The 22,558-nt window shown below is 45.7% G+C and overlaps 1 protein-coding gene across 8 annotated transcripts in view; it reads left to right on the top strand.

The window, feature by feature from the left end:
- Positions 1 to 18,478, top strand: part of MTMR3 (myotubularin related protein 3) — an 80,735-nt gene extending 62,257 nt beyond the window's left edge. For all 8 annotated transcript variants that reach the window (XM_082324715.1, XM_082324719.1, XM_082324717.1 and 5 more), the window contains 9 exons: positions 926 to 1,037; positions 1,908 to 2,103; positions 3,826 to 4,011; positions 5,421 to 5,591; positions 6,612 to 6,757; positions 7,423 to 8,842; positions 11,270 to 11,380; positions 11,895 to 11,983; positions 15,924 to 18,478. In XM_082324715.1, the coding sequence (XP_082180841.1) occupies positions 926 to 1,037; positions 1,908 to 2,103; positions 3,826 to 4,011; positions 5,421 to 5,591; positions 6,612 to 6,757; positions 7,423 to 8,842; positions 11,270 to 11,380; positions 11,895 to 11,983; positions 15,924 to 16,095 (2,603 nt within the window). In that variant the 3' untranslated portion in view covers positions 16,096 to 18,478. The remainder of the gene's footprint in view (positions 1 to 925; positions 1,038 to 1,907; positions 2,104 to 3,825; positions 4,012 to 5,420; positions 5,592 to 6,611; positions 6,758 to 7,422; positions 8,843 to 11,269; positions 11,381 to 11,894; positions 11,984 to 15,923) is intronic.
- Positions 18,479 to 22,558: the final 4,080 nt, after the last annotated feature.

Raw genomic sequence — 22,558 nt, 5'->3', positions numbered from 1 at the left:
AACAGGATGTTCTGGTTTGGGTCAGAATTCGTTGCACTGTTAACAGTTAAGAAATCAAATGATATAAAACATGCTCTTTTAAGAGACTACTGCGTTTTCCTGTGCAAGCACTCAATATCCCGTATTCTGAATCCTGATCAATTTTTTTCTATTGTAGAAAAGGCCATTTTAGCTACCGTGTCGTCATTTTTGTGCAGTTAGAAGCATCAGGATAGAGGAAAGCTAAATCCAGGAAAGACTATCAGTATTTTTCTGCATCTTCTTAGGCACTCCCTCTGAGTCGTGGCCCCTGTCTGTACAGATACTGCCTCGCCGGTAGAGCAGTTGCCTGAGTACATCCCATAGCAACTTCTGAAGGCAGGCTCAGTAATTCCATCTATCTCCTGTTTTCCTGAGCTTTGAGTATTTCTCACGTGTGTGATGCTTGTTCCTCATAATAGAAAAGCTCAGAATAAAGCAGTAAATGAAGTAACCTTTCAGCCTTTTTGAGTGGTTAGGAAGAGGAATCTATAACTTGTATAAAAATGTACGTTAGTTTGCCAAATTTAGGAACATCCATAAGTTATCAGTTAAATATTGTTTATGCTTTGCTTTTAGGATGTTTCTTTTAAAAGCATTCTGTAGCCTCGAGCACAGCGATATCACTATTCCCATAGGTTTGTACTCTGCTTTTTGTAATGTGAGTGAAACATTGAAAATAAATACACAAACACTTTGCTAACTCTTTCCTGTTTTGCTATGCTGTGCTGTAATGTCTGGAATACCTACTGAACTCCAAGTATTAGTTTCTCCTTAAAATATTCATAAACAGGTTATTTCATCTGCCCATAGCAACAGTGGTTTGTTTTTATGAAAAAGCTTCTTTTAGAAATTAAACTTAGTGTAGTTTTTAGTTTCTTCCCTCTTTCTTGATATTTCCTTACAGAATATTATCCAAACTGTGAAGTGGTGTTCATGGGGATGGCAAACATTCATTCTATCCGGAAGAGCTTTCAGTCGCTGCGTTTGCTCTGCACACAAATGCCAGATCCAGGAAAGTAAGTGGATGTTTGGTGGTTTTTTGTCTTTGTTTACATGTTTCTGCAACTGCACTCTTTTGCTGCTGATTAGTAAACTGAAATTTAGTGGTTTTTTTTCTCTTGATGACTTTCCTGTCTAATAATGCTAAGCTATATCTTCTCATTTCCACGGCATTTGAGCTAAAGGAAGCCATTAGTTTATTATCATTGAAGTGAACCTAGAAAATGAGATCTGGGCTTACCTGCTATTCCTGGTTCTTCAGTCTTCACAGCTCGGCTCTCCTTCAGAAAATTCTAGTGGTGTTCCATGTACTTCACGCATTTATAGCATCATTTCAGGAGACGCATTTCATAGCCCTCCAGTGCTATGGGAATAGCTAGCCTCTAATGGCCCATCGTCTCAGGAGCTTCTCAGGTTGGGTCTTCACAAGGACAGTGTCCTTGCACCAGTCCTGTTTCCCCTGCCGCTGTCCTGTTTTGAATTTGCTGCTAAGAGTCTTTCATGGTTTCAAAGTAGATGCAGAATGGCCACCCTTTCCAAACTGGATATGTAGATCTTCATAAGGTAGAGATTCCTGAGATACCTACAGTACTGTTCCATTGTCTGTTGCTGGTGACATGTTATGCCCTTGTCTGGGAAAATGTTATTTAAGCTTCTTGCAAGTCTTATGCAGCAAAGTGTTTACCAGAGACTGGCTGTTCCTCAGGTGGCCTGCATGGCTTTGTTTCTTACAAATCTGGGAAATTGTTAACGAGACGTAAATGAAACATATTCCAGAATGGCATTCACAGCTTATTAAAATAGGAGCTTTGACTTGATAAATTTGAAGATCCAAACCTGAAAGCATTTTAAAAGAGCAAAAGCTGTCTTTCCTTATTTTCCTCTAGTTGGTTATCAGCTCTGGAAAGTACCAAATGGCTGCAGCACTTATCTGTGCTTCTGAAATCCGCGCTACTCGTAGTTCATGCCGTGGACCGAGACCAGCGACCAGTCTTGGTGCACTGCTCAGACGGCTGGGACCGAACCCCCCAGATCGTGGCGCTGGCCAAACTGCTGCTAGATCCGTATTACAGGACCACAGAGGTTTGTAAACCATCTCTTAGTGCATGAGGTAGTTACCGAGTTTGGGTCCTTTTCTGAGGAAGTCTGTCTAGAAATGATTTCATTTTTTTTCCACTGGAAAAAGCACTAAAGCTAGCAGGAGTTTACCAACAGTAGTCTGCAGACACAGTTACATATAGGTGTAAATATAGTCTCCAATTCAAGAGCAGATTATGTTTTTCCCCTTTGCTGTAACTGCCCAGTCATGGTCTATGCTTCCCCATATTTAGCTTGAGAATATGTAGCACAAAGTATTGGAGTTTCCATTACACCATTGCAGTTTCTTAGCCAACTATTGATACAAAGCCTTTTTCTTTTCTAGATTTCCCAACTGCATGTTTTTCCAATTTCACATTTTCGTTGTCCTCTGTCACTTAGTTATATTTCTCTTGGTTTTTTAGCCTGAAATTCTGGCCCCCACCACCCCCGCTTTTTAGCATTGTGTGATATGTGATGGCTGGATTCCATCTGCCAGCCCACATGCAAGATGCCTTTGTTGTCTAGAACAGAAGCATCTGTCTGAGCACTCTGCTATAAACTGCTGCGTAAAGCCTTGGACACATGAGGACCAGAAGTTTAAACTGTAGCAGTGCCTTTTGGATGAAATGGTGGAAACTTCTCAGATCCTTTTTCACATGGGTTCTAGAAGTCGGCATCCATCAGGTCAAAACATACTGCTCTGTCCTTGGCCCTCCTAAGAGGGCCATCGTTCCTGTTCAGAGTGCAGAGTTCTTCTGTACACAACCTTTGCCTTCCCTCTTGTCCACCACCGCATCAGAGGAAACCATAAACTGTAGCTGTCTATACAAGGGTCAGAAATGTTTAGGAAAATGAGTCTTCAGCATTGTCACATTTCAAGCTTTTTGGTTATCAGCTACTATTTTTGCTCTAATTACAACCATTGACTTAATAAGCATGCTCTACAATTTTACTTTCCGCTAAGAATCAAAACCTTCCTAACCCGTGATGGGTTTTAGGTCCTGTAAGATGAGGTGTCGCGTTCAGGTGCTCAGCAAGGCGCTGTTTTAAAATGTTCCTTGCCCCTTTCATGCGCAACTCATGCAAATGGTGCAACTTGACCTTTAATCAACCTTGTGACTGTGCTACATTTGGTAGCATAGAATGTCCTGAGTTGCAAGGGACCCATAAGGATCATCAAGTCCAGCTCCTGTCCCTGCATGGGACAACCCCAAAATTCACACCAGATGTCTGAGGGCGTTGAATGGTATGCGCACAGGCAGGCACCCTGAGCATGGATGTCCTTTCGTGCATGAATTGCTTTCTTTTATGACAGACGGATCCACCCATCGTTTTCAAGGGAGAGCTTTAAAATTTCCTCTCCTGTCCACGTGTTGGTTACCATGATTCTCAGAGGGTTTTGATCAAGGTGAATTTCCTACTCCCCGCTGCCTGGCCAGGATAGGTGTCGTATCAGAATCCTTCCTGCCAGTCACTGAAGACTTAACCTGCCTTATTCCCTTTCCTGTACATGTAGCCTTGGGAATTCATATCTGTCCTAATTTCGTTGTGCAGCATTTCAGAACACAGAGGCATTAGGTAAAGCAGTAAATGAGGCCAATGCTGAAGGGAAATGGGAGTGAGGGAGGACACAGTAATAAGGTGATTCCCGTGAGTCTCAGACTGTCTTAGAAAACTGAACCAAAGAAAAATAGGAACTTTTCATCTGTACTTTCATTTCTGCAGGGTTTCCAGGTGCTAGTGGAGACGGAGTGGCTGGATTTTGGCCACAAGTTTGCAGATCGCTGTGGCCATGGTGAGAATTCGGATGACCTAAATGAGCGCTGCCCAGTGTTTTTACAGTGGCTGGACTGCGTCCATCAGCTCCAGAGGCAGTTCCCTTGCTCTTTCGAGTTTAACGAAGCATTCCTTGTGAGTTGTGGCTTGAGAGATTGCTGTTTTATAGACTGCTTCTAAACCGGTACCCAGTACTAACATACTATAGAGCCCCGAGGGGTTTCTGATTTTCCCATCTATCTGTGATACGCTGCAGCCTGATAAAGGAAACGGGAAAACTGCCCAGATACAGTAGACAAAAGTACTTGTATACTTCATGGGACCTGAGGTCTGTTCACTCTTAAAACTGAAGCAGAGCCCTTGAGGACTTCTTTTAAACTTTAAAGAAAGAAATAAATGATATGAATTTAATAGTCTCACCTAAGAGGTGCTGAAATAACTCTGGTATAATGCATCCAAACAGCATGGAAAAAGTCATAGTTACGGGCAATAAAACTTCCCCCTACTTTGATCTTGTTTTGACTTGAAGGCTCGTCCTCTAAAAAAAACCTTCCCCTTACCTTTCCATTCAGTTTTTCTGCTGAAAATGTGTAGGATATATGAGCTTTTTCTGTTTTCTTTTGAAGTGGACAGCTCTCCTGTTCGAAATTTGCCTAGGATGGTCACAATCAGTTCCCAAGGCCGGAAAGCAGGTCTCTGGGAAAGTGGCAGCCACTGACTGCAGGACTAGTAATCTGAAGAATAAAAGTTTTTATGAAGTGTCTGATCCACTAAGAGATTTAAAGCACATTCCTGTGATTGTGGTTGACTTGAATTACCACTTGCCCGCTCAGCCATGTAACCGAGCACATGTATGGTCCCAGCTTAGCTCAGTTGTGAAATGAGATACGTAAGGTTGTAACTGGCTTCACAGCACACTGCTAATCTACAGGAGCCATCTGTGAACATACCCTTAGCATTCTGGCCTTTTTAGAGTAAACCCCTTAATTTATTAGAGTATTGAAGTACTTGTCTTCATTTAAATGTCTGAATAATCTCATGGAAGTCATTTATATGCTTAAAGTTAAGTTCATATTAAGCTATTTTGTCAGACCGGGACCACAGCATGGATGCGTGTGCTGTGTGCATTTATACCAACGTACAGAAATTAATACTTTTCCCCACCATTCTTTGCCTTTCTGTGCTGCATTAATGTTTTGTAACGTGTATCACGATTCTCTTCTGTGCCTGTCCTACAGGGCTGTCAGTTGGAATCAGCAAGACTTTTATACTTGATTATGAACAAATATTTTGTCTTTCTATTTTTTTCCTCAATTTTTTTTTTTTTTTAGTTATGATTTTAAAAGATTCCGCTATGCCTGAGTTCCTTTGCAATTAGTTTAGAGGTATGCAAAAAATGCTAGGTGTATTTGTATATCAGTCTTTAGGAGGGGGGTGTATTGCCCTGTGAAGGAAAGGTTTGTTGCTTCTTAAGCCTGAACGTTGATTCTCACATTAAGCTGATATCTTCTGCCATGTGACAATATTTGTATTGGTCTGTGCAGGTCAAATTGGTGCAGCACACCTACTCTTGCCTCTTTGGTACATTCCTGTGCAACAATGCGAAAGAGAGAGGAGAAAAACACACTCAGGAACGGACCTGTTCTGTCTGGTCTTTGCTGCGGGCAGCAAACAAAGCCTTCAGAAACCTGCTCTACTCCTCCCAGTCAGAATCTGTATGTATCCTTCATTCCCCAGTCCCGTCAGGGGCTCCCAGGCACAATGTTCTCAAAAATGTGTACCTTAAGAAAATACCCAAGCTTGTAGCAGTGGGACATCGTAATGGCTTAACTGTCATGGTGGATACAGTGTGGAGATAGGTATTTCCAAAAAAAGTGTGCTCAGCTCTCCTCATTGATGTTTACCGTTGAACTCTGTGCAGTCTGACGTTTCAAGTCTTGCATTAAGTTTGCTGATACTTGAGGAATGTCAAGTGCAACCTCAGAAATTTCTCTATGCTGGAAATGCGTTTTCTGTAACTAAATATTTAGCTTTATTTTTTGTAAGAGAAAACACTTCAGTTCTTGCTCAGTGGCAGGGGAACCTGACTGTTTCTATGCCATTGCCTGCTTTTCCACAAGGAAGTTACCTGGGAAAAGAGTGGAATTGACAGAGTGACCCAAGGTGTTTTTAAACTGAAACAGAAAGCATATTTCACAGTCAAGGAATCCCTTTTAAGAGCAAGCTGCCTGTTCAGCATAGTATTTCTGCATGTACTTAATTTTTAACATATGAGTGCTTCCATTAAAGACAAGGTTAGCTTTGATGAATCGGAGCCTGTAGAAGGAGGTTATTAGTTCAGCTCTCATATGGCATGGTATAATACAAAGTACAAGGACATCTCTGCGCTAACAATGGGCCACTGAATTCTTCAGCAGTTTAAATTGCTCAGAAGCATTATTAAGGTGTATATTCACACAGAGCACATAGCAGTAATTCATTCATGAGAAGCTGAAAGCCAGCATTGTTATGTCTCAGCCTCTATCTCTGAAAGAAAAGATAATTATATATCCAAGTGTAGCCGATTAAAAACGCCATAGCTGCTCACTGGCCTTCAGAGTTATCTAGATGATCTAGCAAAGGCTCCCAGCTGCAAACCTGAATAGTCAACTACCACAATCACATCTGAACAATTCTCCGCATTCTGGGAGCGAGCAGTTTACCGTTTCTGAACATCGCGTGTTCTCCCCTCCCAGGTGCTGTATCCAGTGTGCCATGTGCGTAATTTAATGCTCTGGAGTGCCGTTTACCTGCCGTGCTCTTCCCCCTCTACACCCGCTGATGACACCTGTGCCCCATACCCTGTTCCAGGCTCTAGCCCTGAAGATCAGCCTCTGGGCAGGTGAGCCTAGAGCCCAGAAATCCCATCCTGTAAAGTAAGATCAACAGAGAATATTGTGGGATATAAAGAGGAGGATACTTGTGGTGGGAGGGAGGTGTTTTCACAGGCTTATTTGCGGGACTGTTTGACTGACCTACTCAAAAGCAGTCTGTCATTGTTTCAGTTTTGAAAGCTGTTAAGTTTCAGTGGTGATAGCATAGCAGAGAGAAGATTAGGAAACAGAATTAAGCTCCGGGTAGTGCATTGCCTTGTAGGATTCCTTATATTCTTGTGGGATATAAACTTTCATTTGGTTATCTTGAATTTGAGTTCCTTTTCTGTGTTGCATAACTATTTCTTTGCTTTTTTGTACGATCATTCTGAGCACATGTTAATGAGGAGGTGTGACCAGACTGTAAGCATTTGTGTTTTGTGGCAACGGGATTATTCTGGGAATGTTTGAAGTCTGATTGAACATATTTTCCTGATGGCAAACAAAGAAAGTACTGAAGCAGCTCTGTGCTACAGATGGTCAAAATGTGCTCCTAGATAATGCTTCACAGAAGTCCATTAGTTAGCAGATTGTTACTGTCCTAATTGTGGGGGGAGTTGTTAAACCATAGTAGCTAAGCATTTGGAAAAAAAAGTCCCCTGACTTTGGATTCTGATTATTTGTACCTTTATAGGTTACCAAAGACGAGATCATTTGACAATCTGACAACAGCCTGTGATAGCAGCGTGCCTACAACCAATCGACGTAGTAGCGACCCCAGCCTCAATGAAAAGTGGCAAGAGCACCGTCGGTCCCTGGAGCTGAGCAGCCTCGGTAACCCTGGGGATGATCCGTTTGATGGAGATGGCCTGAGTAAACAAGGCAGGGCTCCAGTTGGAGCAGAACTCTCTGTTGCAGCTGGTGTGGCAGAGGGACAGATGGAGAACATTTTGCAAGAGGCCACCAAAGATGATGTTGGTCTGGAGGAGCACTTACGGGGTAGCCTAGAGACAGTAGGGAAAGGGGATGAGATTGCCCTGGACAAGGAGAAGAGAAGCGACAATCCACATGGCTATGTCAGTGATCTCGGTGAAAAGGCCGAGGTGGATAAAGGTATTGTAATGAACAATCCAGCATCCAATCCACATCCAGTTTCACAAGGTGCTTCTGAGCTGAAAGGACAACAGGATGAGCATGCTGATCTCAGTAACGCTATCCAGAAGTTACCTCAGGTGAGAGGACTACAGGCCGTTCCTTTGGAGGGCTTTGTAAATAGAGACACTCAAAAGAACATGGAGGAAGAAAGTGTTAGCAAACTTGAGGGAGAAGCAGAGAGCCTGTACGATACAGCGCAGGCCAGCCTTCTGTTACCTCTTACAATCCCGCATGAGGCAAGAACATCCAACATTGAAAGTTCTACGGAAACCTTAACAGAGAGTGAAGCAAAGCAAGAGCTCGTTCCTAAGGGTCCTTGCCATAGACCTCACCTGATCGACAACAGTGCTGATGAACTTTCTCAAACTATTGAAAATAGGCCAGAGGGGGAGAGCGCGCTAGAACTTCAAAAACTGGGAACAAAAGTACATAGGACTTCTGGTAGCAGCAACACACACATCCCGATGCCTTCCCCTTGTGCCTTGCCTTTAGCTGAATGTAAAGATGAGGTTGTGTGTAACGGAGAGCTGGAGCCTGAGAATAAGATGACAGAGAAGCCTGCGGGGTTTAGTATCACCCAGAAATACCACGCCACAAACGGACACTGTGTGAATGGAGAGGACGGTCGGATCAAAGCCTCTCTGAGTCGGCAGGTCTCCACAGCTAGCTGTAGTTCTGCACAGTTTCACTTGAGGAACTTGCACCAAAAATGGATGTTTAGTCATCTTGGTAAGCAGCAGGCAGCCAGCAGCCCAGACCAACCTGCCAGAAGTCACCTGGACGACGATGGGATGCCTGTCTACACTGACGTTATCCAGCAGCGCCTGCGCCAGATAGAAACTGGCCATCAGCAAGAAGTGGAGACCTTGAAGAAGCAAGTGCAAGAGTTGAAGAGCCGGTTGGAGAGCCAGTTCCTGAATAGCTCCTTACGTCTCAATGGTGATTATGGAGACGAAGTGGTAAGTGAAATGGTCATTGAGCCACTGCTGGAAACAGCGGGCTAGTTAGTCGCTTTCTGGATCTCTCCGTATTGTCGGCTCTTGATTCATTGGTCAGGTAGTGATTTTTTGGCCTTACAGGCTTTTATAAAGCTCTCAAGGTCATTCTGAAGAGGGCAAATAACTGAGTACACGGCAAATGGCAATGAATGATGACTAATATTTTCACCGTATTTCAGTTTGACCATAAATGTAGCAAAGGTTTATTTCAAGATGGGTGTTTCACAGCGTACTCGCACATACCTGGACATACTTAAACATCTTTATTGGCCTTTTTAAAAAACAAAACAAAACAACCATTTGTTTTACTGTTGTTTTCATATATGGGCAAAGATATTTTTCGAAGGATGTGGATGTGTCATTTATTAGGACAGGAGCGTAGGACTGATCTCTTGGTGCTTTGCATGCTTGGGGTAAGAAAGATGCAGCAGTGGCTGCTCGGTTAGCTCAAAGCCGTGAACTTCCAGCCATCCCCTTTTCAGATGGCTGGCCAGCTCAAGGCTTAATTGCTGGAATAAATTAAGAGCTTTTGTGACAGCCTCATGTCAGTGAGGGTTTTTTCTCAACAAATTAAGAATTTTAGGGGAGCTTTTAAACTGTGCTTTTACGTGGAAGTGTTTAAAGTCGTGAAAGTAGAGACTTAGGTTTGAGGCATGATTCAAATACAGTACACTAATTTCTGTAGCAATTAAATGATCTATGTAGTTGTGGTTGCAAAAGACACTTTAAAATCAGAAATAAGTGTAATTCCAAGTTCAAGATCTCAATAGCTAGCAATGTCTCTGTAGGTCTTCCCCTACCTGTTTTTTGCCTAATTTCTCCTCTTCTCTTGACTAACAAATAATAAGTCAAAAGAAATAGAGCCACTGGCCTTGTACTGTTGTTGGAAGGTGGCACTGATTCAGAGAACAAGCAGGAGTCCTGTTCTGTAGAGGCCTTTGAGCACACAGCACTTCTGCGGATTGCTGCAAAACTTGGTTTTTCAAAGGCCCGGTATTATTAGTTAAATAAAAGACATGAAGAGGGGAGAGCTGCTTGGAGAAGCAGGTAGGCACGGGAGGAGGAAAGGGGCATGAAGGGGAAAGTAAGGAGACGTAGAATCCCTGAAACAGAGCTTGTGTCGTCCTGTGGGTTTGAACGCCGGGCAGAACATTGGCCTGCGGTTCCTGAGGTTGACATAGCACCCATCAAAAATTTCATTTTCTTACCTACACATTGTAATGTGTTTTATATGCCTGCAAAATTGGGGAAAAAAAAAAAATTTACAAGAGGTTTCCAACTTTTGTTTGTTTAATATTGTTTAGAAGTGGCAGAGGTGCTGGATAGTCCCAGGTACATTTGTTGTGAAAAATACTCAGAGCCACCTTGGCTATTCCCATTGGCGATAACAGCACTAAGGGCTCCTTTTGGGCATCCGTTTCAGTTGGGTGTGGCTTCTGTCACTGGCAAAAGCTTGGATTCCTTGGAGAAAGTTGCTGATTTGGCTTAATTTACTATGCTCCCATTTTTTAAGGGCCTTCACAAGCTGCAGCGTAGGGCTGGATGCAAGAGCGCACCGTCCTCTAGAAAATTCACCAGTTTTAAGAATCCGATCGCTACCTTCTACTTGTGCCTCAGCTTGGGAGTAACAGGTTTTCTTCTGGAGCTCCAGAGGTGCCCATTCCTCAGGCATAAAAAGACACTAACTCAAGATTTCTTGCGATTTTTAATATATTTTAAGGGCTGGCTGCGTTTTAAGTCAGTTAAAATACAACTCTGCCTGGCTAGACTGTATTAAGGAAGCATTATTCCCAAAAAAAACTATATATGGAATATATATGGCTCAAATTCTGAGTTTCCCATGTGTGATTTGGCTTGTATTCTCCAGAATTTTTGCCGACAAAAGGATATATGTGTTACTGGTATTAGTTTTGAAAGTGAAACAACCTTGGAAAGGAAATGCGACCATGAAATTGGAGCCACAGCTAGCAGCTTTTTTGGTTAATCACCCAAAGCGTTGCCAGAACTTTGTGCTAACACAGCAGAAAACAGATTTTGAAATCCATTCTACCTCACATCATCCTGTCATCAGAGGGTCAAAAACTGACCTGTTGGGGGGTTTTTGCCTTTTTTTTTTTTTCTTTTTTTTTTTTTGCAAGTCACCGCCGCACAAATGCTTCAACGTGTGGCATTTATAGTCCCATTCAAAAAGGCTCTCTCGCCTTTGCTGCCACGTGTGCGCTGTCCGTAGGCGACTGGTGGTGACATTTTCCCTTCCAGTGCAGCCACAGCCTGCTCTTTCTTAGCAGGAGGTACCCTTTTCACTCCTCCCCACGGCTGCCCGCTTTTTATTTGTGTGGAAGCAGGAATATGGGAAGGTTCTGTTCAGCTGTGTTTGTTTGCCAACAGACTTCTATACCCGACTCGGAAAGCAATCTGGATCAGAACTGCTTGTCTCGCTGCAGCACAGAGATTTTCTCTGAAGCCAGCTGGGAACAGGTGGATAAACAGGACACAGAGGTACAGACTAAATCCCTGTAAATCGCTCATTCTTCCGGTAGGATGGGATATTCATAATTCAAATTATCCTACAGCCTTTGGTCACGTGCCACTTCTTGAGAACTATCTTCCTTGCATTTCACTTGTCTCTCATACTTTAAATATCAGTACCTGTGCCTATGAGCCCTCTGCTGTCTGTGAGAAGCTGTGGAAGGGATGGTTAGCTAAAGGAGCCTTAGGATGACACGTCCTTGGTGAATATTCTTGGCCTGGATACTTTTAAAGCACAAAAAAACCCCAGGGAATTGGACTTTATGACTTAATTTCTGTTTGTCCGAGGGGAATTTAGCGTATCTCTTCTCAAAGGGAAGGTTTCTGTCATCTGTCTTCAATTGTTGCAAACACCGAATTTGCGCTCTTAAAATAGAACAAGCGCTTCCCTCGTGGTGCTTCGCTTTGAATTTGTGAGCGCGAATGAGGTGGGTTTGTTTCTAATTGCCCTCTCCTTGATAAATGTGGCTTTTATTTCTCCCAGGTGACGCGATGGCTTCCAGACCACCTCGCTGCGCACTGCTATGGCTGTGACAGCGCGTTCTGGCTTGCCAGCAGGAAGCACCACTGCAGGTAACCTGTGCATCGACAGAGGACAGGAGGGAGGGAGGCACGGCCGCGGCTTGAATTGTTCCCTCTCCTGTTAAACCAGGAAAGGGTTCTTTTGACACGCAGTTCCTTTCTCAGGATGTCAGACCAAGTGTTTTAGGGTAGGACTATGCACGCTCCTGAAGGAACGGAGAGCTTTGGAAGAACGGAACAGTTTCTCCTGTTCGGTTCCAGTTCATGCAGAGTATACATTTAAAAAGCCAGATTTGGTATCTGCTCTACCCCAGCCTAAACAGATCCCGCCTTTTTTCCTCAAACTGGATTTGGAGGCAGCTGGCTGTTTAGCTTTTTAAGAGGATGTAAATAATAAGAAATACTGGTTTGTCGTCTTAGCATTCAGTAATTCAATACGTCAAATATATGAATAGCATCTTCTTCCCATTACGGGTTGTAAACCTGCTCCTTTCCTTCTCTAACCATTCTTCCCTTTTCATTAAATTGCTCTTGTAAGAATCTGAAAAGGGCACTTACGTGAAATAAAAGTTTTCTGGATTATTCTTTGCCAAACATGTTGCCAGCAGAGGCTACAGCAGATAATGCAGGCAGCAGGGGCTTAATGAAGAACAGGTGGCAGAGGCCTTTTGATTAGATCATACTCCAGTAAAAGACTGAGAATCTCAGATTTCTAACTTATATTTTGAAGAAATCCCTATTCCTGATTTCTGGACATGAGAAAACGAGTACAGGGACTATCATTTAAATAAATGCCAGTTATCACATTTTGATGCTTTATTGCTTTTTGAAGTTGTAGAGAATTATAAACATCTTTCTTGGTTTGTGTCCATTTTGTATTTTGCTCCGTTGGTCGTCTTGTAAAGATAAACAAACCCAGGGAAGAACGAATAGAAGTTGAATGGCTTTGATTTTTTTTCATGTCCACTGCATTTGTGCAAATTGTTATGTCTTAAGGCTTCAGATGGAAAATGTAATTACTAAGCATACGGTTGTACACAACTGAAGGGTTTTATAAGAGTTAAAATGGTGCTTGCCTTTGTCCTTCTCCTAGCGGTATCTGTTGCGAAGCGTACCCATTCAGCACGGCCTCCCTAGGCTGACTGACACTTGGCATCGACATTTCGGTTTCCTAGGCCTGGGCTCTGGAGAACTCCTAGCGCGTGGATACACACAGGACACCCCCAGCACCATGAGAAGTTAAAATTGACTCAGGGTTTCAAGTTTGGTTGCAAATTTCCCTTTAGTGTCTTTGTTTCTAACCTGTGTCGGCCAGGCTGTCCGCGTAAGCTCTGGTTGTTTATGGTAGAGACCAATAAGGAACGGCAACCAACGAGAAAACCAAGTATTTCCATAGTATACCTTTTCAAAAAACTCAGTGGCAGTCTGCTCGACATCTTACCTGAGAGTGAAAATGAGTTGAAACCCATACGCTGTAAGACCTTGAGCCGGATAAAAATATCCAGCTTCTTTCATTGCCACTATTTGCTTCTTTTGCTAGTTCCCCTCTGAGCTCTTTCTCCCCTCCTTGCAGGGACATTGAACGTGTTGATCAAATCTGGTGAGCATTTACAACAGCCTCTGTCTGTTGTCTGTCTGTGTTTTCTTGGTAACTGCTCCAAACTAACTCAGTCTCTTCCCCCTCTTTGTTTTTCACTTGCCTAGAAATCACTAGAAATAAGCTGTGGGTGGCTAGCACAATCTGTTGGATGTTTAGATCCGTATAAACAGGCCTCTTTTTCACAGAAAGGCACGTAGGACTTGGCTTTTGGTAGCTTAAACTGGGATGTGGATCACACTAACGCTCACCATCAGTTAAGTCGTGTGTTTGAGTAACAGAGTATGCTTCACTTCTAACTGAGAAGAGACTGTCCTTCAAGTTTAGCCATCCGCGTTTATTTTTTATTTTCCCTTTTTGCTTTATTTCTGGGAGAGGTCCACATGTTATCCAACAATTCTAGTATTGCTGTGCAGTGTGCTGACAAAAAACCTGCCACTTACTTTAGAAGGACTGAAAATACTGTGGCAGTAATGGGTAATGCAGAGCTGGTGGAGGGTTAGTATCACCAAAAAAACGGGTGAACATCTATGATTTAGCAAGCAGAGGAGGTGTCGGTAGCATGATTTTAAGTCCCCGTTCCTCAAAGGAGCGAGATGGCTTTTCCAGTGTCACTTTTTAATCTCTCAAGCGAAGCAGAGGACCACCAGGATAGAAAGAATGAGTTGTCCAGAGCTTTCCGAAGCTCGGGGGAGAACAGTTACAGAACACTATTCTCTATCACAGAAGGATAAAACAACAGAAAAACCCCAACATATGTTAGGAAGCTGGCGAGCTACAACAAACAGATCCTTGTTTTAATCCCTCTGGTTCTTTTTTGACCTCATCTGTCAACAGCGAGCTTCTGCTGGATAATCGTTCTTTGAGCAGCAGGGATGTGGGCTGTCGGAACTGCTTTTCTGCAGGCCATTTCTGTGTGACGCCTCACGGGACTGTTTTTGCTCCTGCTGGTTTTTCCGATAGTAATTTCTAACAGGGTCCTTAAGACGACTTCAAAGCGGCTGCAGAAAGGCTAGCCGTTGTCAGCCTGCTAGTGCTAGGGTTACAGCTTTGAGACCAGGAGCCGCTGTGCGGAGCTGAGAAAATTAGCCCACTGAAGTGAGAAATGGGATTTCTCTGCTGACTCTTTCCCCGTCAGTGACCAGCATCTGGAAATCTTGTCTCTTGGCAAGGAAGGATGAATCAAAGCTGCTGGGTGTAGGCAGAATTCTCTGTCAGTCTCTTGGCAGCAGCAAATCTTTTCTAGCACAAAAGAAGAATGGCACAAAATCCTGATGCCAAAGAGTTAATGAAAAGGGCGTTAGGCATGGAGGTAAACTTGCAAAATTCAGGTCCCTGGAGTGCTGTTCTGAGCTCCTTGTAAGAATTGATGAGCGTGGAGGACAGGGCACTGCGGTGCTTACCAGGCTAGCTTGAGCAGCAGCAGGTTTTGAGGGGGGCTGCGAGAAGAGAAGGTAATTATTTTCCAGATTTAAATTTTATCCCTGCCTCCCGTGAGGTGCATGCGCCAGCGTGCCTCCACCAGCTGACATCTGACAAGAACGCGTGTGAGACTGCTCACCCTGCCGCAGCGTTACTGCCATTTCTGAGCATGAAATACCTGGCTGCCCATCTCATGGCTTTGCATGATCCTTGTTGACTCAGTTTACTTTACGCAGAAGCGTGGGACTGCCGGGAACGCCACAAAAGGGACTGCGCTGTTGGGGCAATGGGAGGATTGCATCAACCAAAACTGGTTTTTAATTTTTTTTTCATCTGTCCCATGCTTAAACTTTCCAGCAGCGCACTTGAAAGGAACCAGAAGAAAATGTCTCTGTGCTGGCACTTACCAGCACGCACTTTTAGAAGAGTAAAGGAGCAGAGACTCCCACCTCCTCCCAGGACTGCAGTATCCAATCTGTCTCTAACGCAAAGCTGGATCAGTGATGTGAGCAGGGGCCGGGACACCACGTTCCCCGCATCCTTGCGGAGGAAGGCCCCTTGTTCGCTCTCCCTTAGCCCCTCTCTTGGCCGTGTGCCCCCAGCGTAGCAGTGGCAGTGATGAGTAGCACCGTGCCCGAACTCCGCAGCGGGGCAGGGGAGAGTTCCCTGCAGTCTGAGGCGAGCCAGCGTTGTACGAAAGAGCCGGCCCTGTAGAGTCGTGTAGTGAGCTGTAATTTTGTACTGTAATTTGCTTTGTGCTCCTTTCTGGTGTCCGTTCCCTAAAGCTCCGCTTCAGTTTTAGAAGCGGAAGGTTGTCTTTGCGTGCATCCTGGTACTTGCGGAGGAGCAACCGCAGTCTCCAGGGCTGACCCCATCACACCCCTGCGAACAGTATAATTTTAGAACTTGGGTAACTCTGTCAAACTGCTTCTAATCATTTCTTTTCCATTTTTTCTCTGTTCCTGATGCAAGGAATTGTGGAAATGTGTTCTGCTCCAGCTGCTGTAACCAGAAGGTGCCCGTTCCCAGTCAGCAGCTCTTTGAACCCAGCAGAGTCTGCAAATCGTGCTACAGCAGCCTGCACCCCAGCAGCTCCAGCCTTGACCTCGAACTGGATAAACCCATCACTGCCACGTCAAATTAAAGTCCCAGCCTCAGCGCTGCGGGGGAGCAGCCGTGCCGACGCTTCCCCAACGGACAGAGATTCTCGGTGGGCGGAGGCTGGGAGGACGCGGGAGCCATGCACTTTGGAGGTTGGGGCGTGGAACAGTGCTCGGCGGGAGAGACCTCGAGGACGTACCGCTGGATTGTGGGATTCTCCTGTTCCAGCTCTTCCCCCTTTCCTTTCTGTCCTATCTGTGTGTATGTGTTTACGCGCGTGAGTGTGTGTATATATAATAATATATATATGTTTGTTTGTTTGCTGGAAGATTGTGGGAGTGGGAAGGGAGCTGGCGCCAGAACCAGGTTTCCCTTTTGTATTTAACTGTCCCACTGCTGAACTGTGTTGCAGACAATTTTGTGGAGGAAAGGAGAAGAGGGGAATCAGTCCAGCCAGCGTGCAAAGTGTGAATACCTGTAGCGTCAGTGCTAGTGCTTTCAATCACTCCCGTTACTTCCAAACAAGAAACTGCTGTTTGGGAACCTGTTGCTGCTAGAAGAAATGGGAATCTCTTTCCCAAGAGAGCACTCTCCCTCTCTGTTCTTAGAGCGGGCTTAGTTATCCTCGCTGCGTGAAGGGGGAATCGGTCACAGATTTCCATACTCAGCGGCTCTGGACTTGCACACACAATCGATGCGTTTTGTTGCCATCAGCGCTGCCGCCGTGGCTCGGAGCGGAAACACCCGGGCAGCGCTGGCTAAGGAAAGTGCGTGCTTGTTCGCGAGAGGTGGGAAGGGGATTGAGCAGGCTGCCCGGCTGAGGTGGGTCTGACACTGGCGCCTCTCTCTGAAGTTCTGTAAATGCAATTCATTATTTAAAACCGACTGGGAAAGTAGAAGACCTTCGACTTCTATCCTTGCCCCATCGTAGGATGGTTTACTCGACGCGAAGCTACTTTTGGAGCAGAGCGCTTGTCGTGGTTCATACCAACAGGCTGTCGTGCTGTTGTTCAGACTCGCGCTTTAATGAGATGATCCAAAACAACGCAAGAGCGACTGTGATACGCTGGGGTTTTCGCTGGGCTCGGTCCACGAGGAGTGCACTGGTGCTTGCAGTACTCCCGGGACGTCTCCTCCTCTTTCAGTCGGTATTCGGTGTGCTCCAGATAGGAAAAACCTGCCTGAGGATTATATAAAGACCTGAAATACATCATGGATTCCCCTTCTCCCTTCTGTCCCAATCCGAGTCGCTTTTAAAGTCACCTCATTAAAGTGTGAATGTCTTGAATATATGTTTTTAAATGGGTGTTAGGTACTCATGCCCTTTTCCTTTTGATAGAGCCTGCTTCGTGCAATTTGGCGAGGAAGAAATGTAGATCCTGCTTCCCAATGCATTGCCTAGACAAAGTTACGACTTCTCTTGTGATATTCTCAAGAACAAAAAATCCTGCTGGAGTATTTGAGAGTTTTAGATACAAAAAGCTCAAAATCGAACGGAGCTTGGGAAAGGAGTGCTTCCCTTCCCTGGAATGTCAGAATCGCGTCATCCAAAGCGAATATCACACAGAGAAAACCATCTCGGAATATTTGTTAGGTCTGATGGGGAAAAGAAATGTCAAGGTATTTTATTTTTCACTTTGAACTTCCCACGCCCTTTGCAAGGATCGTTACGCTGCTGCGGCGTAAGCTGAAGATTCACAAGACAAAAATGAATGTCCGGGAGGCTGGTTTAGCGTAGCAGCCTGTGTCCTTACGGGAAGGGGGGCTGGTAACGAAGCACCTTGGGATCTCCCCGGTACGGGTTCTGAAACGTTTTTCAAACCATCAGGAGGGAAGAGCGAAGAAAAAAGATGGGTTCTCCAGTCGAGTTGTATCTATAGAAGTATTTGTTCCTAAGCGAGTGCGGCGAATGTCTGGACTGGAACCGTAGGCGTTGCTGTTCCCTGTGAAGCAGAGACAGCTGGAGCGGGCAAAGGATCGTACGCGGCTCCCGTCTCGGGCTCTTCCACGGAGGGGGCGGCGCGAGGTTTGACTTTAGGGGACACGGAGTAGTCGTGCACACTAACGTTGCGTGGGTTTGTGGTGCAAACAGAGAGTCAAAAATAAGTCTAAGATTCTGCAGTTCCTAACGACAGGTGCCAAGGGGTTACGATACGGGTTTTGGGGCTCTGTGATGTACAGTGTGAATAAATGCTTGCAGCTCTTAGTCTTTTTTTGATCGATGAAGCACTTTTTTTATTAATATTATTTTTCTTTGTATGTAAAGGAGGAACCAGTATCTCTCCATAGCTGTATATATAACCCTTCTCTCCTAAAGAGAGTAAAGTGCTCCTATATTTTTCATTTTTGTCAAAGCAAGAAGTAAATACTTTAGAATTGTTAAATATATAAATAAAAGTGAATAAAGTTTAGACTTTTGCATGGGAGCATTTGCTAACACACTTTCTAATTTTTTTGTTTTTCTTTCCTGTCCCTCGTAGGGGATGTATTTGAGGTTCAGCAGAAACACCAAGGCCTTTGAAAAAGGAGGCTGCAGCAGGCCTCCTCTTGCTTTCTTTTCCACTGTGTGTCTTTGCAAGGAACAACAAACTGTTGCTCCTAAACTTAGAAGAAAAAACATTTAGAAGAAAAAACGTTAAGCTTGGTTTTCCTGGTGCAAGAGTCCCAGGGAGGGGGAAAAGACAGGAACCACGCGCACCACCGGTACTGTCAGTGCAAGCAGCACGGTTTTCCGAGGCTGGAGAACTCCGTCGTCTCGCCTTCCTCGGAACCTCGTTTTTTCTTTTTCCCTCTTAACCGACCATCGTATTTCAAAAGCATTGATCCGATGACGTTAGCGCAAACGTAGGAGCGGCCCAGGTCACCGGGGAATTCACCCCGCGTTCGGTGCCGTTTGGAAAGGGAAGCTCGGCGTCTCCCTTCCCTGCGGCGAGCAGGCGCCGGCCCTCGGCGGGGAGGCCGGAGCTCGGTTCTCATTTGCACACTTTCTGCCTTATTCTCAATGCTGGATGGTGGAGCCGTGGCTCTTTGGGAACAAACCAAACTCACTCAGGTTTAATATCTTTTAATCTTTCCCCAGAAGGTGGAAAACTCAACTGCTGTTTGTCCTGCAAAAGCCTCCTGCACAAGGGTCCGATTAGTCTCGCGTTCCTGGGACGGCTTGCTCGTTTCAGCCGCTTGGCCGCGTGCGCTCCCGTCACACGCGCTCGTGCTCCATCACTTATTTCTTTTCTTATGCATTTGAAGTTGCGAGAGAGGATTTGCCCTGAATTCTCAGGGGCACTGAAGAGCTCCTTGAGCAACTGTGAGTTATTTTGGGACAGGCCTGTTCTCATCACAAGACGTTGTGCACAATTGCTTTATAATCTCCTGGTATTTATTTAATCAAATAAAGCTGCAGATTCTGGGCAGAGCTGTGATCGCAGCTGGTGGTAGCATTTACTGCGTCAAGAATAAAAAAGATAAAGCATATATAATGTTTTGCACTATTAAGAACGTGCAAAGGAACAGCGGGTTTTCAATTATACACCAGAATTTGATTTTATATAGCTCCTTTCATACTTGAGTTACTTCTAAGTGCTTTTTCAGTAACTCATTACTCCATAGCGCGGCGGCTGTCGAGTTTATGTGGACGCCGGTACTCCCAGCCCCGGACACCGCGCTGCTGGGATGTTCTCTGCTTCGGAAACGCTGAGCGAAACCCCGCGGGTCTCCTCGCCGCTGCCGGAGGGAGTTGGAGAACTTTTTAACTTCTGCCTAGCCTGAAGCCGTTCTTGTGCGGAAGGGCTTCGCGTCAGCGGCATCGACGGCCTGGCAGCTCCGCTAGAGGAGCGCACAGCTGACATCACGTAGAAGCTCGTTTCCCGGTGATCAATTCTTCCTAACGAAGGTCCTTTCCTCTTTTCTTTTGTTACAGCTCTCAAACAACACGAGAGCAGTGCTACTATCGCGATACGCAGCTTTAGCGCTGTCTTCCGTGCTGTAAAACAATCTCCTTACGCAAAGGCGATTTGTGCGGCTTCTCGGGAGTCTGGCAAATAGCATTAGTGGCTGAGGAACAAGACAATCTTTGCGAACCAAAGGCCCCTCTGGTCCCCAGGTAGGACAGCAGCGCGCCCGGCCTCTCCTTGGAGGCGGCGCACGTTGTGCAGCATGGTGGCACGGGAGTCGTTCGGGCAGCAGTTGGTTCTTCGCAGCTTAATTGTACGGGCGAGGTGTGGCGGCGGCAGCACCTGGGATGGAAAACCAAAGGCTCTTTGGTGGTGAAGGGGAAGAAGGCGTCGGGAACCGCTCTGCTGCCCAGGAAGGGCCGTCGGCGTGGGACGGGGCCCGCGCTGGGAGAGGTGTGGGCTGTTGGGAGGCTGCAAAGGGCAACGGCCCCATGCAGGGAAGCTGAGCAGATTCAGAGCTCGTTTAACAGACGGGGCTGTGCAGATATTTTACGGTCGGTCTGTAATTGTCCCTCTAATAGATCCTGAATTACTCAGCGCGAGGGTTTGAGAAAACTGTGTCCAGAGTCAGTTAGAAGATGTTTTTTTACTGGGCTGTGCCGGAGGGCGATGCTCGGACACTGCTGAGTGAAGGCCAGCGCTCTGACGCTTGCTCAGGTGCAGGATCCGGATCAGGTTTTACGTAGCCCTTAGAGCTGCCCTCAGCTAGATTCCATCACTGGCATCGCTCGGAACCGGCTCCTGAGTTCTACAGAATTACCGTTCTTGGTCACAAAGCAAAAGCAGCAATTCCAGCTCTTTTTTTGAGTCGTGAGGAGGGCGAGCGATGCAGCCCCTGCTTGCGCAGCCCCTGCTCGCGCAGCCTGCGCTGCCCAGCGCTGCGCTCGCTCCTGGTGGTTTTTTCTCTAAGGGGCAGAGCAGGGATTCTCCCGGGGCTGCTCAGTGCCGTCACGGACGGACGGACGTGCTGCTGAAGAGCGGGGCTGAGGAGGCCGCCCAGACCGAGCCCCAGCAGCGGAAAGTTGCTTTTTTAACAATTCCGCTCATTTTTATGTTAAAGAGGGAATCCACCAGCATGAGAGCGAGGATGCAGAAAGAGAAACGCGACCTTTTCATACAGCCACGTCTGTGCGAGCGTCTGTCTGTCTCGCTGTCCCTGCGCCATATAGACGTGCCATTTCCCGGGCAGAGGAATAACAAATTCCCATCCCTTCAGTTCCCACACGTAATACAGGCACTGGAGCGCCGATGGTTGCATTTCGGGATTTAAGATTACCATATTCTTCGGACTTTCAAATTTTTTAAATGCTGCTAAAGTTTTATCTTACTATTTAACAAATATGTTTTTTAAACCGATTTCCCATAGTTATGTTATTAAATGATTTTTACCTTGCAGTGGCAACAGGTGATGCATTTGATTGTACGTTTGTTTTATTTTTTTTTGGTGGAATTTGTATTAAAATGACATCTGGAATCTTGATTAATTACTTCAAGAACATTAAATGTTTTAAAACATGCAAACCTATGAGAGCAGAGAGCTGTTTAGCAGCAGTATAAAGTGTTAGACCCTAGCGCTTATTTGTTTGTAACAGCATTTATTCTGCTGTAGCCTCAGAGTGAATATTTAGATCTTAATAAATTTGTCATTTTCCTACATGGTGACAATTTTCCAGTCCCTTGTGTTTTCTGTATTGGTGCATCTGCAGGGCTCCCAGGTTGTGGGGCTTATTTTTAGGCAAATTATAGTTCGTATATTAGGAAAAAGTAATCCTGGTGGTCAAAAAAACGTGTAAAATACGTAGGAAGAGGCGATGTGAGATCCCAGACGGGCAGTGAGCGTGGAAGGCAGCGCTGCCTGCCAGAGCCCGGTGCTTTGGAGATGAGCACCTGGGGAGAACGGAGGATCCCGATGGTTTATCCACAGCTCCGCAAACCACGCCAGCACGCCGGCCTTCGCTTCGCGTTGCGTTCACCGCGTGCTGTCGGACCCTTCTGCTCCTCCCACATGCAAATCCGGTGCTGGACTTTGCTGCCGTCGTCGTTGAGGTCAGAGCCACGCGGCGTTCTCTCACTCCCATTCTCCTGATTTTTACACGGCAGGACAGGCTTCTGGGCTTGGACACCTGCAAGACCTTCCACACCAAACAACTGCAGGGAGGTAGGAGATTTTTCAAACCCAAATATTATTTATTCACATGAATGCACAGGTAACGGACACAGAGAAATGCTGCAGCGGGAAGCCCTTCGGCGCTGGCTCTGGCTAAGCGGTGCGTGTGTGATTTGAGGGAAGCGCCGCTTGGCTCAGCCCTGGGATCCCCGGAGGTGCCGCTCCCCGGAGGCAGCGTTTGGTCCTCCCGCATCCGCGGGCTTTGGCCTCGTCAAACATTGGGCAACTTTGTGCCCAGCAAACGGCCCCTTTCCTCTCTTCCCCCTCAATAGCCCAGCCGCTGCCGCGCTTCACAGCTATATGTTCCAATCGTCTTTCTTCTATTATTGTTTTCCTTCTGTTATTAGTGACTTTTTAATTAAAAACTGGTAGTCATCAGGGTAGTACCA

The sequence above is a fragment of the Platalea leucorodia genome, assembly GCF_965183815.1.
Source record: "Platalea leucorodia genome assembly, chromosome: 12".
Taxonomy (NCBI): Eukaryota; Metazoa; Chordata; class Aves; order Pelecaniformes; family Threskiornithidae; genus Platalea; species Platalea leucorodia.
This window is presented reverse-complemented; position numbering and strand designations above follow the sequence as displayed.